At 43.5% G+C, this 21,138-nt stretch overlaps 1 protein-coding gene and 1 long non-coding RNA gene across 7 annotated transcripts in view; one reads left to right on the plus strand and one right to left on the minus strand.

Annotated features, from left to right (window-relative positions):
• The window catches only part of LOC128688923 (plexin-B), a gene marked incomplete at its 3' end in the record, with an annotated part of 822,775 nt that overhangs the window by 782,987 nt on the left and 18,650 nt on the right, over positions 1 to 21,138 (plus strand). For all 5 annotated transcript variants that reach the window (XM_053776978.2, XM_053776981.2, XM_053776980.2 and 2 more), the window contains 3 exon segments: positions 339 to 611; positions 911 to 2,117; positions 4,134 to 4,276. In XM_053776978.2, the coding sequence (XP_053632953.2) occupies positions 339 to 611; positions 911 to 2,117; positions 4,134 to 4,276 (1,623 nt within the window).
• Positions 14,580 to 21,138, minus strand: part of LOC138852765 (uncharacterized) — a 392,759-nt gene continuing 386,200 nt past the window's right edge. Inside the window, exon 5 of one of the 2 annotated variants that reach the window (XR_011392062.1) lies at positions 14,580 to 20,180. This is a non-coding gene — a long non-coding RNA (uncharacterized lncRNA). The remainder of the gene's footprint in view (positions 20,181 to 21,138) is intronic. The other variant, XR_011392063.1, reaches the window with a different exon arrangement.

Consider the following 21,138-nt stretch of genomic DNA (forward strand, 5'->3'; position numbering starts at 1 on the left):
TGTGCCTCTTCCTCTTGGTTTTCCACACGTGTAGGTGTAATTTTGTGCTGCTGTTCTATAAACAGGCTGGACAGATTCTTGAGTGGTAATGGCTAGGCGTGAGGAGAACCTGCTTAGCATAGCCTGGTATACCTACTGAGTGCTCGTCTTTTCTCGTATTCTAATGGTATATACGAACCCACATATAGAAAATAAAACAAAAAATTGCTTTAATCTTTCGGTCTGTCATTAAGGCCCTCTTCTATAGTAGGTCGAAATTTTTCAGCACTCTTCTTTTTGTCTTTGGCCAGTGTTTATTATTCTTTCGTATTTTTTCATAAGTGTATCAACTTTTTCAGATCCAGCCCCTGGCTGGTCCCTTGGAGGGCGGCACCCTGGTAACCATAGAGGGCAGCAACCTGGGTCTACGGGAAGAGGACGTGCAGGAGAACGTATTCATTGGTGACGTGCCTTGTCACGTGCATGACTATCGCGTGTCAGTAAGGATTACATGTCGCACCAGCCCCGCGCCACTTCAGCACGGTCTGCCCGCCTCCGCTGAACTGCAGTTTCCTGTGCGGGTGACCACTCCTGCCGGCACCACACAGTCCACTGTTAAGTTCACCTATACGGTGAGTTTCAATTATTTTTTACTTATTGCTTTGTTTTTACTAGGAATACACATGTTTATCTGGAATTTGTATAAATTTAAATTATTTAACAAACCTATGTTCACTTTTCATTTGTATTATACTGTTTAGAGAGGAACTTGTATATACTGAGGTCAGTCTTGAACAATTAAGCTGTAGCTTGATAATGGTCCAAGGCGGACCAAGATGTCTGAAGTATGCGCTCCAGGTTAGGGGTTCATAGTGATTTATTACAGTAACTGTATTGACTTATTATTCAAATGCAACTTTTTCTTGTGCAGAACGTGAGTGTGACAGGGGTGTGGCCGACACATGGACCAGTGTCCGGAGGAACTGTGCTCTCCATCAGCGGCCGCTTCCTCAACGTGGGCTCCCACGTCTCCGCCAAACTTGACGACCTTCCTTGCGTCGTTAACAAGACGCAGTCATCTTCACACCGTCTGGTGTGCGTCACCTCGAGGGCAGCGGAGGCGTCTGGAGATGGTAACAAGGAAAGCGAGGAGGTCCCAAGGTCTGTGAAGACTCTGGTAGTGACGGTGGATGGAGCAAGGCGTACACTCGCATCTCCTTTCACATATACACCGGATCCTAAAGTTCTCGAACTCAAACCATTGAAAAGTCCATGGGGCGGCGGCCGCCTTGTTACTGTCCACGGGACTCATCTCGATGCTATACAGGCACCGAGAATTACTGTCAACCTCTTCGAGCGTGTCCTCAATTCATCCGCCTGCCGTGTTCTGAGTCCAGACCAGATGGAGTGTCCTTCACCTCCATTGGATCGCGACGTAGTTCTTGCAATCTTGGAAGCGCATGACAGTGTACGGCGTCGTCGCCGAAGTCGCAACAGAAGATCTCACAAAGCCCAGAGATCTCCACGAAGACGGGACCATGACGGAGACGAAGTAGCTGTCGATGTTGGCTTCGTAATGGACGGTGTCTCCTCAGTACTTCATCTTCGAAAACACTTCCCGGATGTGAGGTCCCGTCTGACGTACATGACAAACCCTCGCTACTATCCCTTCCCTCACGGCGTCAAACTTTACAAAGGCGACACGCTAGTCATAGAGGGCGAGCACATCAATGACGCTGCAGACGAGAGCGACGTTCGTGTGACTATTGGCGGATCACTGTGTAATGTTACTTCCCTAGCAGCGACACAGCTGGTGTGCACACCACCTGAAGCACAACCAGATCCCACAGACGAGCGAGGTGTGTCTACTCCAGAGCTGCTTCCGCTGGTTGTGGTGCACGTGGGAGAGTACCTCCGTTTTCCTCTGGGGGTTCTTCGTTATGAACGGCACCGACGGTTTCCACTCACCCCAGAGGGTATTGCGGGATTAGCAGGCGGAGCGCTATTTCTGGTGCTAGCATCGTTTGTGGTGCTAGCAGTGTACCGGCGTAAGTCCTCCCAGGCAGAGAGAGTATACAAGCTGATGCAGCTGCAGATGGATAGCCTCGAGAGTCACGTCCGAACAGAGTGTAAACAGGGTGAGTATTTGTGTGACCTTTATCAATGAATGTTACCCTTGTGACCCTCACCCTTCAGGTGGGGGATTAACGTTCAACTGGCCATTACTTCAAGGGAGGTGCCCATGGTCCTAGGAAATAGATTTAGCCTCTCCTTCCTTGGTCGAATTTGATTACCTCTATTCCCTAGGTGTTGTCCAGACTCCTCTTCTGCCCCAGACAAAATAACAATAATAATCACTGGTTTTGTCAAGTTTGATAAAACCGCCATTCATGTTTTCTGAAGTGAATTTAAGACCTCAAAATGTTATTAGTAAAACGAATCTATTGTGATACACTATAAATGAGTAAAAGTATGTCGAGTCCCTACTGCTGATCCCTTTTACCAACCAGTGGCTAATAGGTGGATCTATTTCCTGTGTCAACATTCTTGCTCATACGCCCTCAGTCGCTCGAGATCATCTTCACGCTCCTCCACCACCCCTAACAACCCACACGGGTTTACCCTTTTACAAGCAAACAAAAAAATATCCCTTTGAAATTGTCTAACATGCTAGCACTTAACTCGTCATATCCCGTAACCACTCTCCTCCACTCTGATATAACACATGTTTGTGGCCGAGTGAACCACCAGCACACAGACTTGGTCTTCATTTATGTTCGATTGGCACGTCCAGGTAAACCCATCATCGTGTGTGTGTGTCAGCAAGGCAGGAGGTCTGAAGACAGGCCAGCGTGATGGATGGGCATTTTGAGGCAGGGGTGGGGCAAGAGTAGGGAGCGTGTCGAGTACATGGACTGGTGGGCAGTATGTTGAGTACATAGTGGAGTAGTGGGCACTGTGTTGAGTACATGTTTGAGTAGTGGGCAGTGTGTTGTGGGTGTAATTGGCCATGATGAGGCGATAAACCCGTGGTGGTCATAGAGCGTCTGGGGAATGAGAGCTAGTTACATTTCACCTAATGGGAGATTAAAAGCCTTTCGTCAGCATTAATGCACACTTTCCCATGAAGGGTTAGGGCATGGTGAAAATAAGAGCAATGTTAAGAGTATATCAGAGGAATTGGCAATTTTGAAAACCTGGCAGAACCAAGAATATGAACAGTAGCGGAGGTAGTTTAAGTGGCGTAGCTTCAGCCTTCAACCTTGTTTTCTCCGTCTACAGTTTAGTGTTGTCAGTTACCTCATTTCTTGAGGTTATTTCCTCGTCACATAAACTGGAAGAGCAACCACCTTCACATAGTCGATTCTGGATATTTTGGTTGATTATAGGTTCATAAACAGTCATACAAAATATACATAACCTTCTTTGTATCAAATTAGATTGAATCCCATTTTACATGTGCTATATGATCAGTAAAGGTTTATCACTTCCCTGTGAATACGATGTTTCCTTGTTACAAGTAGTCACTGAGCGGTATAGTGTTGGTGGTTGGTGCTAGGTTGTTACAATCCATTGTTGCTTTAATGATGTAACTGTCCTGGTGCAACTTGTCTCTATTCAGGGCTGGCTTCCCAGCCTTACTATCCAGGGGCGTGCGTGCGTGTCACAATACAAGGCTAGCTTGTCAGTTTTGCCATCCAGGGGCGAATCTGTTAGTATCTAGGGCTAGCTTGTCGTATCCTGGAGAGAATTAGATCGAGCTAGTCTACCATCTACTGTAGGAGGAAGCCTGATCAAGCACTGTCAGGTACTGAGGGAGTTCAGAGCCCTCTGTTGTGGAACGGTCGCTATTTTTAGTAAAACGTTTCATCGAACCAGAAATATTGCTATTATTGCAACGTATGGCTGTGTTGCTAGCAACAAATCATCGTTACATACGAGGTTAATGGTTGCAATGGTAATTCCGGCAGCCCCGTCGCAGCCATAACAACAAATGATGTAATATTGTGATTCATTTAACAGTTTTTATTGTTACAACTACCCTCCCCACCAGTCATCCCTTCCTCCCCTTCTTTCCCTTCCTCCTCTCCTTTCCCTCCCTCTTTTCTACCTCTCTTTTCCTTTCAATTTTATTTTTTTTCCTCTGGCTACAGCGTTCGCCGAGCTGCAGACGGACATGACAGATCTGACGGCGGACCTGGAGTCTTCAGGGATCCCAACCCTGGACCACCGCAGCTACGTTATGAAGGTGTTCTTCCCCGGCGTCACAGACCATCCCATCCTCAACGACCCAAAGGTAAACACTCTCCCTTCACCTTGCATTTATTCAGATTGAACTCTAGCAGTCTCTTATTCGACCACTCCTGGAACCTAAAAATCTCCGTGGAGGCCGTCTCTGTTCTCTCCCTTGTGTACACAGTTGTGTTTGCAGGGGCTGATAAACAAGGTGTTTCTCTGAATCATAGCTCCTGGACCTGCCTTATAACTCTTGTCGAACAGTTTGTGTGTAGGGTTGGCGGGGATGAAGGTGACCATAATACTGACATGGAAGGGAAGGAGGGAAAAAATAATTAAAATTAATCGACAGGTGGAAACGGTAAAAAATGACAGTAAATGCAATGACTTAATAAGCGAACAAGCTACTTGGGAGTAATGTGTAGATTTTTGTTTGGTCTGGGACCGGGCCTCGGGGGCAGTGACCTCCGTAAAAGGCTGCAGGTAACCTTGAGATATATCTTATAGACAATGCTAAATAAGAATAGGACAGAGCGCAAACCGGTAGAAAAAATGTGTACAGGGTTCATAGCATATAGTATAGATATAGGTAGCGAATTAATTAAACACGAATGTTCATACACTCGGTAATAACCATCGGGAACATTTATCCCGCAGTAACATCACGAATAAAATGTGGTAATGTTACCCAGCAGACCAGCGTTCGTCCCCCATATGATACCTTGTTTATCTAGCAGCACGTATGAGTGACAGCCTATATGGCAGTGCTGCTATAAAAGCACATTTATCTGAAATTGCTGTAATTTAACCTACATGGCTCACAGTTTAACATTTAGCATTATGTATTGATCTATGCTGGTGGTAAATGGTGGTGACATGGAGCTGTCCAGAGCCACTGGCGGAAATGTAGCGGTAATTCTGTAAATGTTGACAATATTTATGGTAGCAGTGGGTCATTAGTGGCAGTAATTTTTCCATGGTGTCGACACCCTAGTTCATCACTCTTGCTGCCTTGGTTATCACCATCACCTCTGTCTTACCCAGTGGTGACGCCGCTGTCACCACTAGTCTACCATGCTACCTCTACCACTTCTACCTTCACCTATACTTGCTTCTCTGCCACGACTGAATCCACCACACTTACCACTAGTGCACTCTGGTATGGTAACTGTGGCAGTGAGATACTGTGGGTGGTGTAGCCGGTGGAATGGTTATTTGGTCGTGGAAGTGTGGCGATGAATTGGACAGTCGTGGTTGGGTTGAGGATGGAGAACAGATGGTGAGAAATTAGGGTGATTGTGGTTGAGGTGGTGTGGAGATCAGATAGACAGTATTGTTGTTATAGTAGTGGTGGCCAGGAGTAGTGTTGTGATAGATACTGATTGTCTGGCTGTGGTGATTAAAGAAATGTTACTAAGATTATCGTGGTGGACAGTAATGGTGTTGCTGTGGTTGTGGTATGCAGTGATGGTGTGGTTGGTATGGTGGTGTTATGGGTATTTTGGTGGGTGGTGGAGGTTTGGTTGGGTGACGGTTTGTTGGTAGTCGGGTGGTGGTGGTGTAGTGGGGTTGAGCTCTCCAGGAATCACCAGAACATCAATCATGTTGAAACCCAGATTAAAACTGTGCCATTAGCCGTAAGCGGCGGATGAGCAGTATGCATATTCATGCGTGGTGTGGGCGAGGGTGTGTTGGGTGGATGTGGGCAAAGGGGTTGGGAGAGAGGTGAGTGTGGGGCTGTGGATGGACGATGTGAGCGTGGGTGTGATGAGGTAGGGAGTGTGGGAGATTTTTTGTTTATCATTAAGTACAATGTTATCATTTACCCAACACTTCAACTTATCCAGCAGGTGTTGGCGTTTATTATCTAGGACCTGAGTGCTTTTTTTTTTTTACACAAAATGTGACAGTTCATTAGGACTGGAGGTTCCTAACACATTTTTTCTCCTACATGCGATCCACAACATTAGACTAACACACAGGTACCTGTGTTTACTGCCCAGGTGAGCAGGGGCAGCATGAGCGTAAGGAATTGTCCAATTGTGTCTCTGTACTAGGGAATCGAACCCGGGACCTTGAGATTGTGAGTAGAATGCTCTTAATAGTAAGCTATGCGACACTCCGAAGGGAAAGTGAGGGGGCATGGTTGAGTCACGTGTATGAGAGAAAGCAATCTTGCACATGCCTAGTTTGCGGTGATCCAGTCATTGCTTCTGGTCCCGCCTCTTAAGAATCGGTTTCACGGACTTCTGGCCTCCAGGGCCTGATCTTATGTACTCCTGAAATTGCGTATAGTGTGTGTCCACCACCTCTTCATCTATTGCAGTGGTTCCCAAACTTTTTTCTCTGAGCCACACTTTTGGAATAAAATTAGTTTCCGTCACACCTAATGTTTTTATTGACAAGAAATACATTAAAAAACAACAAACAATACTAGCAGTATTTTTGTATAAAAGTATAAAACACTGCAGGTACATGTAAACATGATTCATTCTCATAATATACGTATAGAGGAGCCTCTTACTTCTACTGGTTTCTGTACATGAATGTTTAAATGTTTCTTTGATTGTCCTTGAATGTTCCCTCCACACTTGCCATCCTCTCTCGCCCCACCAGTGTTGCACACCGCACCCTTTGGGAACGCTGATATATTGCTTTCCTCTTACCACTATAAGACTAAAGTACTTTAGGGGGCCATCAGTGTCCCTTGGCTCACTCTCCGGGTATCTCAAATAGTGTCTCCATCTCTTTTATCTAATCCTCTGAGTATTGTGTATAGTATGTTCAAATTTCCCCTTGTTCCTCTCTATAAGGTGAGGTCCCATCAAGGGAAGTTTCTTGACGCTGGTGAGGGGCTCTTGATCTAGAGAATTGGACCTGATCTCTTCCTTTGATTGTCTTCCTTTACTCCAGGAGTTGTATACGACTCCTGCGGATTTACCACCACCCTCCCATGAGAGTAATAATATAAGGTTCAGTGCCTTCCGTTCCTCTGATTGGAAGCTAGAGCTGTAGCTGCCGGGTTAATCAGTCGTTGTTACCTGACAGCTTTCCTTGCTCCTCTGTGAATGCCTCCCTAAACCTACTTGTCTCTATCATTTACTGTTAGCAACCTTTCTTCAGTCTTATCACTTGGTCCTTTACGGATGTATATCAGTGGTATTCAATACCGACAAGATGATGAATTAGACACGTGTAACATCTGGGTATGTTTACTTGTAGACGTTTCGCTATCCAGTGACCTTTATCAGTACAATACATGGACATAATAGAAATACATGCAGCAAGTAGTGGAAAATAGAGTAATCATTTCCTAAGCCTAGGAGCAGGTGAAGAGCACCGCAGTCTTCAAGAATAGTTTTGAAGACTGCGGTGCTCAAGACAAGTCTTGAGTCCATGTATTGCACCGATAAAGCCACTGGATAGCGAAACGTAAACATACCCAGATGTTACACGTGTCTAATTCATCATCTTGTCGGTACTGAATACCACTGATATACATGCGTAAAGGACCAAGTGATAAGACTGAAGAAAGATTACTTACAGTAAATGAGACAAGTAGGTTTAGGGAGGCATTCACAGAGGAGCAACGAAAGATACCAGGTAACAAACAACGACAGATCAACCCGGCAGCTACAACTCTAGCTTCCAATCAGAGAAACGGAAGGCAGTTATACCAAGGATAGGGAAGCGAGCCATCTCATACCGTCGGCAAAGTTATTTAACTAAAAACTCACTTAAGGGAATACGATTATGACCCAGGTAAGCAGATTATCATAAGTTATTTTTAACTCAAAAAAAAAAAAAAAGTCACTTTACATGGTCATTAGTTACATGCCAGTGTTTACTAAGGGGTGTGGATGGACCTCCTTACCCTTAGTAACAATTTATCATCACTTTTTTTAAATACTACCATTTGTTTTGCCCCTGACAACTTTTTCAAGAGGAAGAGCAAGCATTTTCTCGCCAGCTTAATAGTGTACCTCATTTAAGTGCATTAAAAAACGCCTGAATGAAACTCTTCTTGGGGATCATTTTAAACCACGGTAAGAAGAATATAAAACTATTTATTCTAGTATTGAATGACAATACACAATGTCCCAAGCACCCAGTGTTGAGATTATATTATTTACGTATATCATTCAGTACTAAAAATAAATAATAAATTTTATATTCCTCTTACCGTGGTTTAAAATGATCTCCAAGAAGTATTTTCTGTAAACGTTTTTCTAATGCACTTTAATTAGTGAGGTACACTCTTAAGATGACGAGAAAATACTTGCTCTTCCACTTGAAAAAGTGGTCAGGGGCAAAAAAATGGTGGTATTTAAAAAAGTGATGATAAACAGTTACTAGACAGAGGATCAAGCCTCCACCAAGTCTTGCACCAACATGGGTTATTATCCTTATTATCGGGACATTAATGTAATCTGATATACGGGAGGAGAAGCCAGGGGTCCAGGATTATCCCTACAACGTACACTTATAAAGCTGTATGAACTCTTCATTCGTCGAAACACCCCACCATTCTCAGTGGTCTCCAAGTCTCCATATATTTCTCAATCTCTTCACAAAAATCGTGTAATGTGAACATTATTTTTGCTTTTAATAAACACCGAAACAGAATGAAAAGGCAATGAGTTGCATTAATATTTGTATTCTGCACGAGTTGCATTCCTTTATAAACACACCATCACTTTCTGCGTTGCCTTTCCTTCCAGTTTCCTTTCTCGTTCCTTCCTTTTTATTGTCTGGCTTTGTCGGTGTGTACTCACCTAGTTGAGGTTGCGGGGGTCGAGTCCGAACTCCTGGCCCCGCCTCTTCACTGATCGCTACTAGGTCACTCTCCCTGAGCCGTGAGCTTTATCATACCTCTGCTTAAAGCTATGTATGGATCCTGCCTCCACTACATCGCTTCCCAAACTATTCCACTTACTGACTACTCTGTGGCTGAAGAAATACTTCCTAACATCCCTGTGATTCATCTGTGTCTTCACCTTCCAACTGTGTCCCCTTGTTACTGTGTCCAATCTCTGGAACATCCTGTCTTTGTCCACCTTGTCAATTCCTCTCAGTATTTTGTATGTCGTTATCATGTCCTCCCTATCTCTCCTGTCCTCCAGTGTCGTCAGGTTGATTTCCCTTAACCTCTCCTCGTAGGACATACCTCTTAGCTCTGGGACTAGTCTTGTTGCAAACCTTTGCACTTTCTCTAGTTTCTTTACGTGCTTGGCTAGGTGTGGTTTCCAAACTGGTGCCGCATACTCCAATATGGGCCTAACGTACACATTGTACAGGGTCCTGAACGATTCCTTATTAAGATGTCGGAATGCTGTTCTGAGGTTTGCTAGGCGCCCATATGCTGCAGCAGTTATTTGGTTGATGTGCGCTTCAGATGTGCCTGGTGTTATACTCACCCAAAGATCTTTTTCCTTGAGTGAAGTTTGTAGTCTCTGGCCCCCTAGACTGTACTCCGTCTGCGGTCTTCTTTGCCCTTCCCCAATCTTCATGACTTTGCACTTGGTGGGATTGAACTCCAGGAGCCAATTGCTGGACCAGGTCTGCAGCCTGTCCAGATCCCTTTGTAGTTCTGCCTGGTCTTCGATCGAGTGAATTCTTCTCATCAACTTCACGTCATCTGCAAACAGGGACACCTCAGAGTCTATTCCTTCCGTCATGTCGTTCAAAAATACCAGAAACAGCACTGGTCCTAGGACTGACCCCTGTGGGACCCCGCTGGTCACAGGTGCCCACTCTGACACCTCGCCACGTACCATGACTCGCTGTTGTCTTCCTGACAAGTATTCCCTGATCCATTGTAGTGCCTTCCCTGTTATCCCTGCTTGGTCCTCCAGTTTTTGCACCAATCTCTTGTGTGGAACTGTGTCAAACGCCTTCTTGCAGTCCAAGAATATGCAATCCACCCACCCCTCTCTCTCTTGTCTTACTGCTGTCACCATGTCATAGAACTCCAGTAGGTTTGTGACACAGGATTTCCCGTCCCTGAAACCATGTTGGCTGCTGTTGATGAGATCATTCCTTTCTAGGTGTTCCACCACTCTTCTCCTGATAATCTTCTCCATGATTTTGCATACTATACATGTCAGTGACACTGGTCTGTAGTTTAATGCTTCATGTCTGTCTCCTTTTTTAAAAATTGGGACTACATTTGCTGTCTTCCATGCCTCAGGCAATCTCCCTGTTTCGATAGATGTATTGAATATTGTTGTTAGGGGTACACATAGCACCTCTGCTCCCTCTCTCAATACCCATGGGGAGATGTTATCTGGCCCCATTGCCTTTGAGGTATCTAGCCTCTTCACTTCTTCCTCGGTTGTGTGCCCTGTGTCCAGCACATGGTGGTGTGCCCCACCTCTCCGTCTTTCTGGAGCCCCTTCTGTCTCCTCTGTGAACACTTCTTTGAATCTCTTGTTGAGTTCCTCACATACTTCACGGTCATTTCTTGTTGTCTCTCCTTCCTTCCTTAGCCTGATTACCTGGTCCTTGACTGTTGTTTTCCTCCTGATGTGGCTGTACAACAGTTTCGGGTCAGATTTGGCTTTCGCTGCTATGTCATTTTCATATTGTCTTTGGGCCTCCCTTCTTATCTGTGCATATTCGTTTCTGGCTCTATGACTGCTCTCCTTATTCTCCTGGGTCCTTTGCCTCCTATATTTCTTCCATTCCCTAGCACACTTGGTTTTTGCCTCCCTGCACCTTTGGGTAAACCATGGGCTCATCCTAGCTTTTTCATTATTCCTGTTACCCTTGGGTACAAACCTCTCCTCAGCCTCCTTGCATTTTGTTGCTACATATTCCATCATCTCATTAACTGGCTTCCCTGCCAGTTCTCTGTCCCACTGAACCCCGTTCAGGAAGTTCCTCATTCCTGTGTGTGTGTGTGTGTGTGTGTGTGTGTTCGCAAGCGTGCCTGTGTAGGTTTAGTAGGTGTGCCATACATGTTTTATGTATGGGGTTAAACAGCAGAGCAGATGAGCAGGACACTGCTCCCTATATTTGGACCCTCAAGTGATGCATTAGGCGAGTACTGTAGTTGTAACAGATAAGAGAGGTGCGTGAGCATACGGGTGTAACAAGCTATTACTGTGTGGGGAGCCCAACAAGGTAGTTATCTCAGACACTTGAGGTGAGGGTGTGCAGGCGAGCGTAATGTTGCTACGAGTGCTTTCACAGGCAGATAAGGCAGATAACGCTCACCGGGCCTTTATGTGGTAGGAAGGAAGAAAGGGGGCAGGGAAGGCAGCTTGCATGGGAGGGACACATAGACACTCATTCACAGTATAGGGTGGCGAGCTGATATGGGAACTACAAAAATCTCGTGGACGTAGAATATTATACAGAAGGGTTTGGGATAAGGAAGGTTCCCCGAGCTTATTAAGTGTCACAAGTTTTTCCAAGCCTCTCTATAGACCTGGAGATGGCACTCAATGATGCTGCCTGGGTAAATTTACTTTTCTGAACCGCCGTCTGAAGCTCTTCAGCGTATTTTTCCTCCTCTCTGGACTCAGTCTCTAATATTTTTTCCTTTTTTCGTCTTGTGTCGCCCAAGTGTCCTTTCGTTGAATACCATCCCTGCTTCCCAAAACAGTCTTGATCCATGAAGCTAAAATTATCCTCCACGTCCTTGGATCAAACCTTGAGTACCTTCAATATCCCAGGCTCTACTTGACACTATATACTGTATATATTATAGATGGGTCGACCTCTAGATTCAAATGGGGGACCAACAGCCTCCGGGAAGTAAAAAAAAAAAAAAAATGGTATCGAGGCTGATATTTCTTCTTGAATCTGGTTGAATATTCTACTTCTGCTATACAACACACACACACACACACACACACACACACACACACACACACGACAGGGTGACGGCAGTAAGACGAGAGAGAAAAGGGTGAGTAGACTGCATTTTCTTGGACTGTAAGAAGGCGTGTGACACAGTTCTACACAAGAGATTAGTGCGGAAGCTGGAGGACCAAGCAGGGATAACAGGGAAGGCACTACAGTGGATCAGGGATTACCTGTCAGGAAGACAACAGCGAGTCATGGTACGTGGAGAGGTGTCAGAGTGGGCGCCGGTAACGAGCGGGGTGCCACAGGGATCAGTCCTAGGACCGGTGCTGTTTCTGGTATTTGTGAACGACATGACGATGATGACACTCTTCAAATTGCTAGTGCTCCCTCACTTGACTATTGCTCAGTGCTGACGGCCCCGTTCAGGGCAGGAGAAATATCGGAGCTCGAACAAATACCGAGATCGTTTACGGCTCACATCGAGCCAGTAAAGCACCTAAACTACTGGGAACGCCTGCAAGTCTTGAACAAGTACTCATTGGAGCGGAGGAGAGAGAGGTACATGATAATATATACCTGGAAGGCACTCGAGGGCTTGGTCCCAAATCTGCACACTGCCATAACAACATACTGGAGTGAGAGATATGGGAGGAAGTGCAAAATGAACCCAGTGAGGAGCAGGGGTGCGGTGGGGACAATAAGGGAACACTGTATCAACATCCGAGGTCCCAGACTTTTCAACATCTTACCAAAAGATATCAGAAACACTGCTGGAACAAATGTTGAAGCCTTCAAGAGGAAACTAGACAAGTATCTTTACCAGGTGCCAGATCAACCAGGTTGTGATTGATATGTGGGGCAGTGGGCCTCCAGCAGCAACAGCCTGGTTGACCAGACGAGCCTGGCAAATGGCCGGGCTCAGAGAGTAGATATACTCTCGAAATTCTTCAGAGGTATATCAAAGGTAAAGGACGGAAGGAATAGACTCCGAAGTGTCCCTGTTTGAAGATGTGAAGTTGATGAGAAGAATTCAATCGGACGAGGACCAGGCAGAACTACAGAGGGATCTGGACAGACTGCAGGCCTGGTCCAGAAACTGGCTCCTGGAGTTCAACCCCACCAAGTGCAAAGTCATGAAGATTGGGGAAGGGCAAAGAAGACCACAAATGGAGTACAGTCTAGGGGGCCAGAGCCTACAAACCTCACTCAAGGAAAAGGATCTTGGTGTGATTATAACACTGGGAACATCTCCTGAGGTGCACATCAACCAAATAACTGCTGCAGCATACGGGCGCCTGGTAAACCTAAAAACAGCATTCCGACATCTAAATAAGGAATTATTCAGGACCCTGTACACTGTGTACGTTAGGACCATATTGGAATATGCAGCGCCAGTTTGGAACTCTCACCTAGCCAAGCATGTAAGGAAACTAGAGAAAGTGCAAATGTTTGCAACAAGCCTAGTCCCGGAGCTAAGGGGTATGTTCTACGAGGAGAGGTTAAGGGAAATCGACCTGACGACACTGGAAGACAGGGGAGTTAGGGGGGATATGATAACATGTAAAATACTGAGAGGTATAGACAAGGTGGAGAGAGACAGGATGTTTCAGAGACGGGACACAGCAACGAAGGGTCACAGTTGGAAGCTGAAGACCCAAATGAACCACAGGGATGTCAGGAAGTGGAATAGCCTAGGTAGTGATGTAGTGGAGGCATGTTCCATACATAGCTTTAAGCAGATGTATGATAAAGCTCACGGAGCGGGAAGAGTGACCAGGTAGTGGCCAGTTGACGAGGCGGGGCCAGGAGCTGTGAATCGACCCCCGCAACCACAACTAGGTGTGTACACCAGCATGTGCACAATAAAATCAACTGTGTTGGTGGTGTTTACAGGATTGAGTGTAATGGCTGCAACTTATCTTAGACGGGACAGACTGGTAGACCTTTAGATGTTAGGTTGATGAAATTAAATACATGTGCAACAGCTGGGTATCTTTATTGTAGACGTTTCGCCATCCAGTGGCTTTATCAATACAAATTCCAGGACATAACTTGAAGACAGTAGAACTATGTACAGAAGATGAGGTAATCAATCCCTCAACCTTGGAGTTGGTGTGAAGAGCACAGTAGTCGTGGAGATTCTGAAGCAGAAGCAAGGCGCCTGACGCTTATATACTAACGTCAGGTGGAAACGGGACGTATAGCAGACGAGGCCATAGTCACTGGTAGGTGGGATTCCCCAGTGGAAGTAGGTCCTACCCAAAGAGATGGGTTAGTTGTAGTGGTAGTTGTCGTAGTCGTGAAGGTTATGTACATGTCCTCAGAATCAAGATTCCATAATTCCAACTTGTCAGACACTCCAACATTATGGAATCTTGATTCTGAGGACATGTACATAACCTTCACGACTACGACAACTACTACTACAACTAACCCATCTCTTTGGGTAGGACCTACTTCCACTGGGGAATCCCACCTACCAGTGACTATGCCCTCGTCTGCTACACGTCCCGTTTCCACCTGACGTTAGTATATAAGCGTCAGGCGCCTTGCTTCTGCTTCAGAATCTCCACGACTACTGTGCTCTTCGCACCAACTCCAAGGTTGAGGGACTGATTACCTCATCTTCTGTACATAGTTCTACTGTCTTCAAGTTATGTCCTGGAATTTGTATTGATAAAGCCACTGGATGGCGAAACGTCTACAATAAAGATACCCAGATGTTGCACATGTCTTAATTTCATCTTGTCGGTATTGTATACCATTCTTGTACAGATGTTAGGTTAACATGACATCGATATTCGATAAGAACAATTCAGGATTTTATTGTGATCAACTACATCGGAGTTTCAACAATTCTACAAATTGTTGGGAAGCCAGAGCCCTAGTTCCTTGTACTTCATGGCTAGAAAGAAAAAACTTAGAATCGGCAGTTACAAAACATGATAAACGTTCATCACATAGCAATTTTGGATTATTCAAACTCGGTTTATTTTAATTCAGGCCATCGTGTATAACCTGAATCCAGATTCCTGTACGAATGCTTTGGATTGTCTTAAGTGGTTCCACACCATGGAATTAAGGCCTTTTCCTGGTCTTTGTGTTAGAGCAGCGTCTGGTCAAGAGTTGGATGGGATAGATAAGCTATAGAAGTCTCCCTCTTGTTTTGAGTTGGCCATAGATCCGTTTTCCTTAATATTACGGAATTTTCTTAAGACAATTGCCAGATATATCTGTATTCAGAATGTAAAGTGTTTTATATCGTAACTAAGTCTGACGAAATTTTTGATAATTGTCATGTCACTAATGTAATGTTCGCTAGGTCATTACTACACTATCAGCGCTGGCACTACACTGCGCACTTGCACCAACGTCTCTTAAAAGCAGAATTTTAACATTGTCACACTATAAACGTTTCGGATTACTGTAGGAGTATTAGCAGCGCTGTATGGCCCTTGTGGTTTAACGCTTCTTTTTGATAATAATGTATGAGTATTAGCCAGTAGAGGAAGACAAAGACTGAGAAAATAGGCCATATACTCGTTCTAAACATTATAGTAGTAGAGGAACATAAGGAGATGAGAGACAGGGTTTGCTTTGTTACTCTGGGCAACTGACAGTAGATGAAATGGCGTAGCCGGTCCCATCTGAGCTTTGAGAGAATGCAATTTTGTCATAGTGGTTTAGTAGCTGTGGGGAAACATGGGCTTTCTGGTTTGGGCTGTGCAGGTTGAATTGTTTCATGAAATTTATAAACAGACGTTTCATCACCCTTACAAAGATTTTTACGATGTGTGGACTTCAGATGTAATGAAAAAAAAAATCTGCATTTTCCACCTTGCTGGTCTTTTAAAATTTCACTAATTTCGTTTTCGGTATGAACCTCCAGTCTTACAGGTCGTTCTTTACTTGGATTTCGAATATGTGAAGAAATATTTAGGGTTTCTTGAAATATCCTGGATTGTTTTTTTGTTCTTTTTTTTCTGCTATGATAGTTCATGTTTTGTTCAACCTTAGTTGAGATCGTCTTTACTTTGTGACATTCACATTTTTAAGCAGTTCAGTAACAGTTTTCCTTCTGTAAATTATAATATGTTCTCAATTCTTGATCTTATCTTAGATTTTCTTAGTGGTGCATAGTAATGCATACCTTGTATGATTCTGTAATTAGCATTTCCAAGCATTCGTAAGGTTTTAGGATGCTCATTACTGTTTCTCAGGGAATGTTTGAATAGTTCTTTGTTAATTTTGTCCCATTCACCTCTCTTGAGTATTGAAGTTAAATTTACTGAACACCCATTCCCGTACATTATTGCTGAAGTTCCCCACCCCTGAGTTTATACTCGTTTGTACTTCTTTGATGATGTGAACACCGTATAATGTATTTGTAGTTAAGTTCCAGAATAGGTCATTGTTGTTTGTGATAATCAAATTTGTTTTATATCTAGTGGGTTCTGTTGTCCGTTAGTTCACAGCAAACTTTTTGCAGAGCCCCACTATCTCTCTGTTATGTGCCTGTTGTTGAGTTAGCATGTTTCCAAGAAATATTTTTGGTACAACATTAGGATTTACGATCTTCCATTTCATATTTGGGAGGTTTCCATCTCTAAGGAGAATAAAATTTGGTATGGGAGAGGTTCAATACTAAGGCAGCTATCTATTCCTCCGCCGTTGGTGACGGTAGTTTATGTACAAGGATAATCCCTAGATTCCCGTTATCCACTTTAATGGTTAAAACTTTGCTTAATCATTTGATGAATTCAACGATTCTGTAGAATTCTCCCACCATAGCCACCAAACCCTTATACTTTTGCTGGTTCCACACCTGTACTTACAGACACCAACCTCTTACATATTCCCTGGGCCCGAAGCCACCTTCATATTGTTAAGTAATTGGGCACAGATGCAACTAATGTGACATTTCATTGTGGCAACGTTTCGCTCTCCAGGAGCTTTGTCAGTTTTGTAACGGCTTGACAAAGCTCGTGGAGAGCGAAACGTTGCCATAATAAAATGTCACATTAGTTGCATGTATGTTCATTTACCTAAAATTTTGACTCTAATTCTACCCTTATTACCACCTTCATCTTAACTGATTTCACTCCCACACTTGTATTAATCTTGGCCTGCATCTCAAATTACTTGGAAGGCACCTAGCCACTAGGACCAAAGAAAACTCTTATCACAGCGACATCCTCAACCCATTTGCTCTCTGATAAATCCTGACTCTTGAGACTGACGACTGCATGTGTCAGGCGGGTCCCAGTAAAGTGTCATGCACGGTACACACATAGACATTGGCGTTATTATACTGTGTTTATTGGTTGTGCTAAAGTGGATAAGGTATGAGGCGTAATGCAGAGCTGGGCGGGTGATATCACCTGTTGTAATGGGACTCAGCCAAGTGGAATTATCGAATGCATTAAAATTGTGATAGGCCAGTAAGTAGATTGCAGTCCTCTTTCATATGATTTTATGCAATAGCAGTATCATATTTGGTAAGTTTAGCCAATGTTTCTGAAAATAAAAATAATCCTGATTTGTGTGATAGCAATCGGAGCAATAATAATAATCTTTATTTCTACAAGGACATGTACAAGGTATACAGGCATTAGCTGTGGAAAACCCCTTGTTATGCAACATTTCGGGCAAACTAGGTCAGTTATGTCCCCAGTATGCGACCCACATCAGTTGACTAAACACCCAAGTACGTTTCTTTACTGCTAGGTGAACATGGACAGTAGGTGTCTTAAGAAAACACGTTCTAATGTTTCCACCCCTGCCGGGAATGGGCCCCCGGACCTGTGTGTAAGCTGCGTGCGTAAGCAATCTAACAGATTCCATGCACAATCTATTATGCTTGTCTACTTCTTTGATAACTAGTTTGGCATCGGGAGTTCATCAGATGGTTTTCGTGTTATGGTGAATAGTACAATCGTTATTCTTTGGCAGGCAGGCAGGGGGAGGCTCTGTCCATTGTGGATTTTCCAGGGAATATCAATACGTTGTGCAATAGGCACGGCACCTTAGTTAATACAGACGTGACAGTGAAGCTGCATGTGTGTGTTCTTCGTTTTGTTAATGAGATCCCAAGTGCTTAATGTGAGCTGTGAGAGGTGTTTATCCAATACCTAATAGATATGTTACCCATCCACTCGTTAACTTATCTGGTGAAGATACTCTAATTATAAGCGTTTATCCTTTCCCATATTCTAAGTGTACATCCTCTCCTTGTTTGTGTATATCCTTCCTATATTGCAATGTACAGTATATCCTCCCCGTGTTGTCTTAATCTCTCTCCAAATTTAGACGATACCACAGTTATGTATTCCAGGTGCCCCATCCATCTTGGCCTCCCTCATACCTCCTCCATCTTCTACCTGTCTTCACCGCTTTTCTCCATTTTTACTTTTGTATATCTTCCTTCGTCATTCATTGTCTTTCCCGGCCCCCACTCGTAGTTTTGGCCAGTCTCTCCTTGTTATATGTATATTCCTCTTCGTTTCTTTTTCTTTGATTATTTTTCTCGCCGTATCACTTGTCTGTTTTAGTCACACACTACCTATGGAACACACGTAACCATTTTTGAGATTTATACCACTCCGATGAAGCCTGAAAGAGCCAGACTTCTTTTCTTACTGCCCGGTCAACAAGGCTGTTGTTACTAATGGCCTGCAGGCCTACACATCCATCACAATCTGGTTTGTCAAGAACTTGTAGTGGAAAAAGTGGTAGAGATTAAGAAGTATAAGAAACAGGAGTTAAAAGGTTATTTTGTAGCTCTTAACGTAATCAATAAAGCCTCGTTCTGGTCTCCATACTACAGAATAAATGTAAATTCATTGGGAAACAGAGAGGAATGGCAAAATCAGTCTCCTGTATAACGAATCGTATATCCGAAGACAGATTTGGGGCCTCTGACCTACTCTTTTAAAAGACGTAGAAGATATAATTAGTGATATATAATACCGAGAAATTGAGGGACTGATCACGTCAAGGAAGGAAGATATTATTGAAGTATACAAGTAGAGGACAGGTTTAAATAAAGGCGGTGTAAATATGATGCCAAGAACCTCTAATGAAGAATTCTGAGCAATGAACTAGAGTTCAGTATATTCAGATTTAAAAAGGGATATATGCAAATAATGGTTTGGCAGTTGAGTTGTGGATGAGTCAGTCTGCTAAGATGAGCCACTGAAGCTTAAAGCTTATCTTTAAAAATAGGTTAGATAAATATATGCACGAAGACAGTTGGATTTAAAGACTTGCCTATAATAAGGTGAAAACGAAACCCCTTCATGTGTAAAAGACAGTATACAGTTCATAGCATTTTATATTATTGTAATCAAAACTAAGTGTTCAACACACCAGGGTCATACAGGGGTAGGGGCACCAGTTTATAGAGAACACATTTCATCCACTAGGACTTCATCAATTCACACAACGAAAAAAATATATATTTCATTGTTTTTGTTTATTAAATTATTGTAAACTTGTCTAAAGTATATTTAGTTGGATTAGGCTAAATTAAATTTGGTTTGTTTTAATAAGGTTAGGTAATTTTTCTAATTTTTTTTTGGTACAAAAGTGTTATTTTTTTTTTTATTTATGTTAATGCAAAAATGATTTTTAAACGTATAAGAGAAATTTTTTAGAATGGACTTAATTTTAATTGAGTTCTTGCTAATTTACCAGTTTTACCTATTCGGCACGACATACATAGTGGAGAATAGTGAGGCAAGACGTAGATCTAGGTACGTGATATTACGTACAGCTTAGGCATGGATAAAATGAACTCGAAAGTAGCATCTGTTTGTGAGTTTGCATTTTACAGTAATATTTATTTTATTTATTTTTTTTTTTTTGCAAATTATGATGCTCAGGAGAAGCATATTTTGCTTAAAACTGTGGTCGGCCTATTTATCCAACCAAATTTTGAGCTTAGTTGATTCTGGTTGGTTGAGCCACTACAACAGGTGATGTCCCCTGTCTGCCCACTACCAGTTCTTCTCTGTCTTTCATAACTGGCTTGTTGCAGTCTTATCTCTGTCTTGTGCTGTCCATCTGCTTTCTTGCCTTTCTTCCAATGTTTTTACACCTATTCTTCGGCCCATCTTCTATCCTTCTCTCGCTGTTTGTTCCAGGTCGGGCTGTGGGAGTAGAAGAAAGTCTTGTAATCACATGTATATTACAGGTATTCTCTTCTCGTCTTTCTACTTCGACTCTTACGTGCTTACTAATTTTCTGTACATATGAAACCTCCTGTGTTATACCTAACTATTGTTCAAACTATCCTAGCTTTACCCTGCGCTACAACACTCTTTCGTTTTTAAATGTAATCGCACTTTTCTGCGCTACTCCATCCACTGCTGTTCTCGCGAGAGGTCAGCAGCCTGTCTGGTCAGAGACCCCGCCGCAGTAAGGAGGAGGATCAGGCTTCCTACTGCTTCCTTTGAATGACCCACACGTGTTTACCGCTTTATAAAACACAACACAATGCTCTAGCAAAATTTGGGTTTCTTTTTTTTCCAATCTGGAGGTAGAAACACACTGGTGTTTCTACCAGGGAAGTGGAAACTATGGAACTAAAGTTGAATGACTCTTACAGGAACCAGGAGAGGCAGGAGGAGCTTAAAGCTATTAGTGAAATTGAAAATATTTCTTTTCATATGCCAAAAACAAGGCAAATACCACATCTAGTATCGGGCCCTTACTCAGACAGGATGGGACTTACACAGATGACAACAAGGAAATGAGTGAAATATTGAAATCCCAGTACGACTCTGTGTTTAGTGAACCACTAATCGGTCTGAGGATCGACGACCCAAATGATTTCTTCATGAATGAGCCTCAAAACTCCATAAATGTATGCCAGATTTCCGACATTACCCAAACTCCGATAGATTTCGAAAAAGCCATTGACAACATGCCTATGCACTCAGCCCCGGGCCCAGACTCGTGGAACTCTGTTTTCATTAAGAACTGCAAGAAACCCCTCTCGCGTGTCCTAAGTACACTATGGAGGAGGAGCTTGGACATGGGTGAAATTCCACAGTCACTTAAAACAACGGATATAGCCCCACTCCATAAAGGTGGCAGCAAAGCATT

This window comes from Cherax quadricarinatus, chromosome 16 (assembly GCF_038502225.1).
Source record: "Cherax quadricarinatus isolate ZL_2023a chromosome 16, ASM3850222v1, whole genome shotgun sequence".
In the NCBI taxonomy this organism is placed as follows: Eukaryota; Metazoa; Arthropoda; class Malacostraca; order Decapoda; family Parastacidae; genus Cherax; species Cherax quadricarinatus.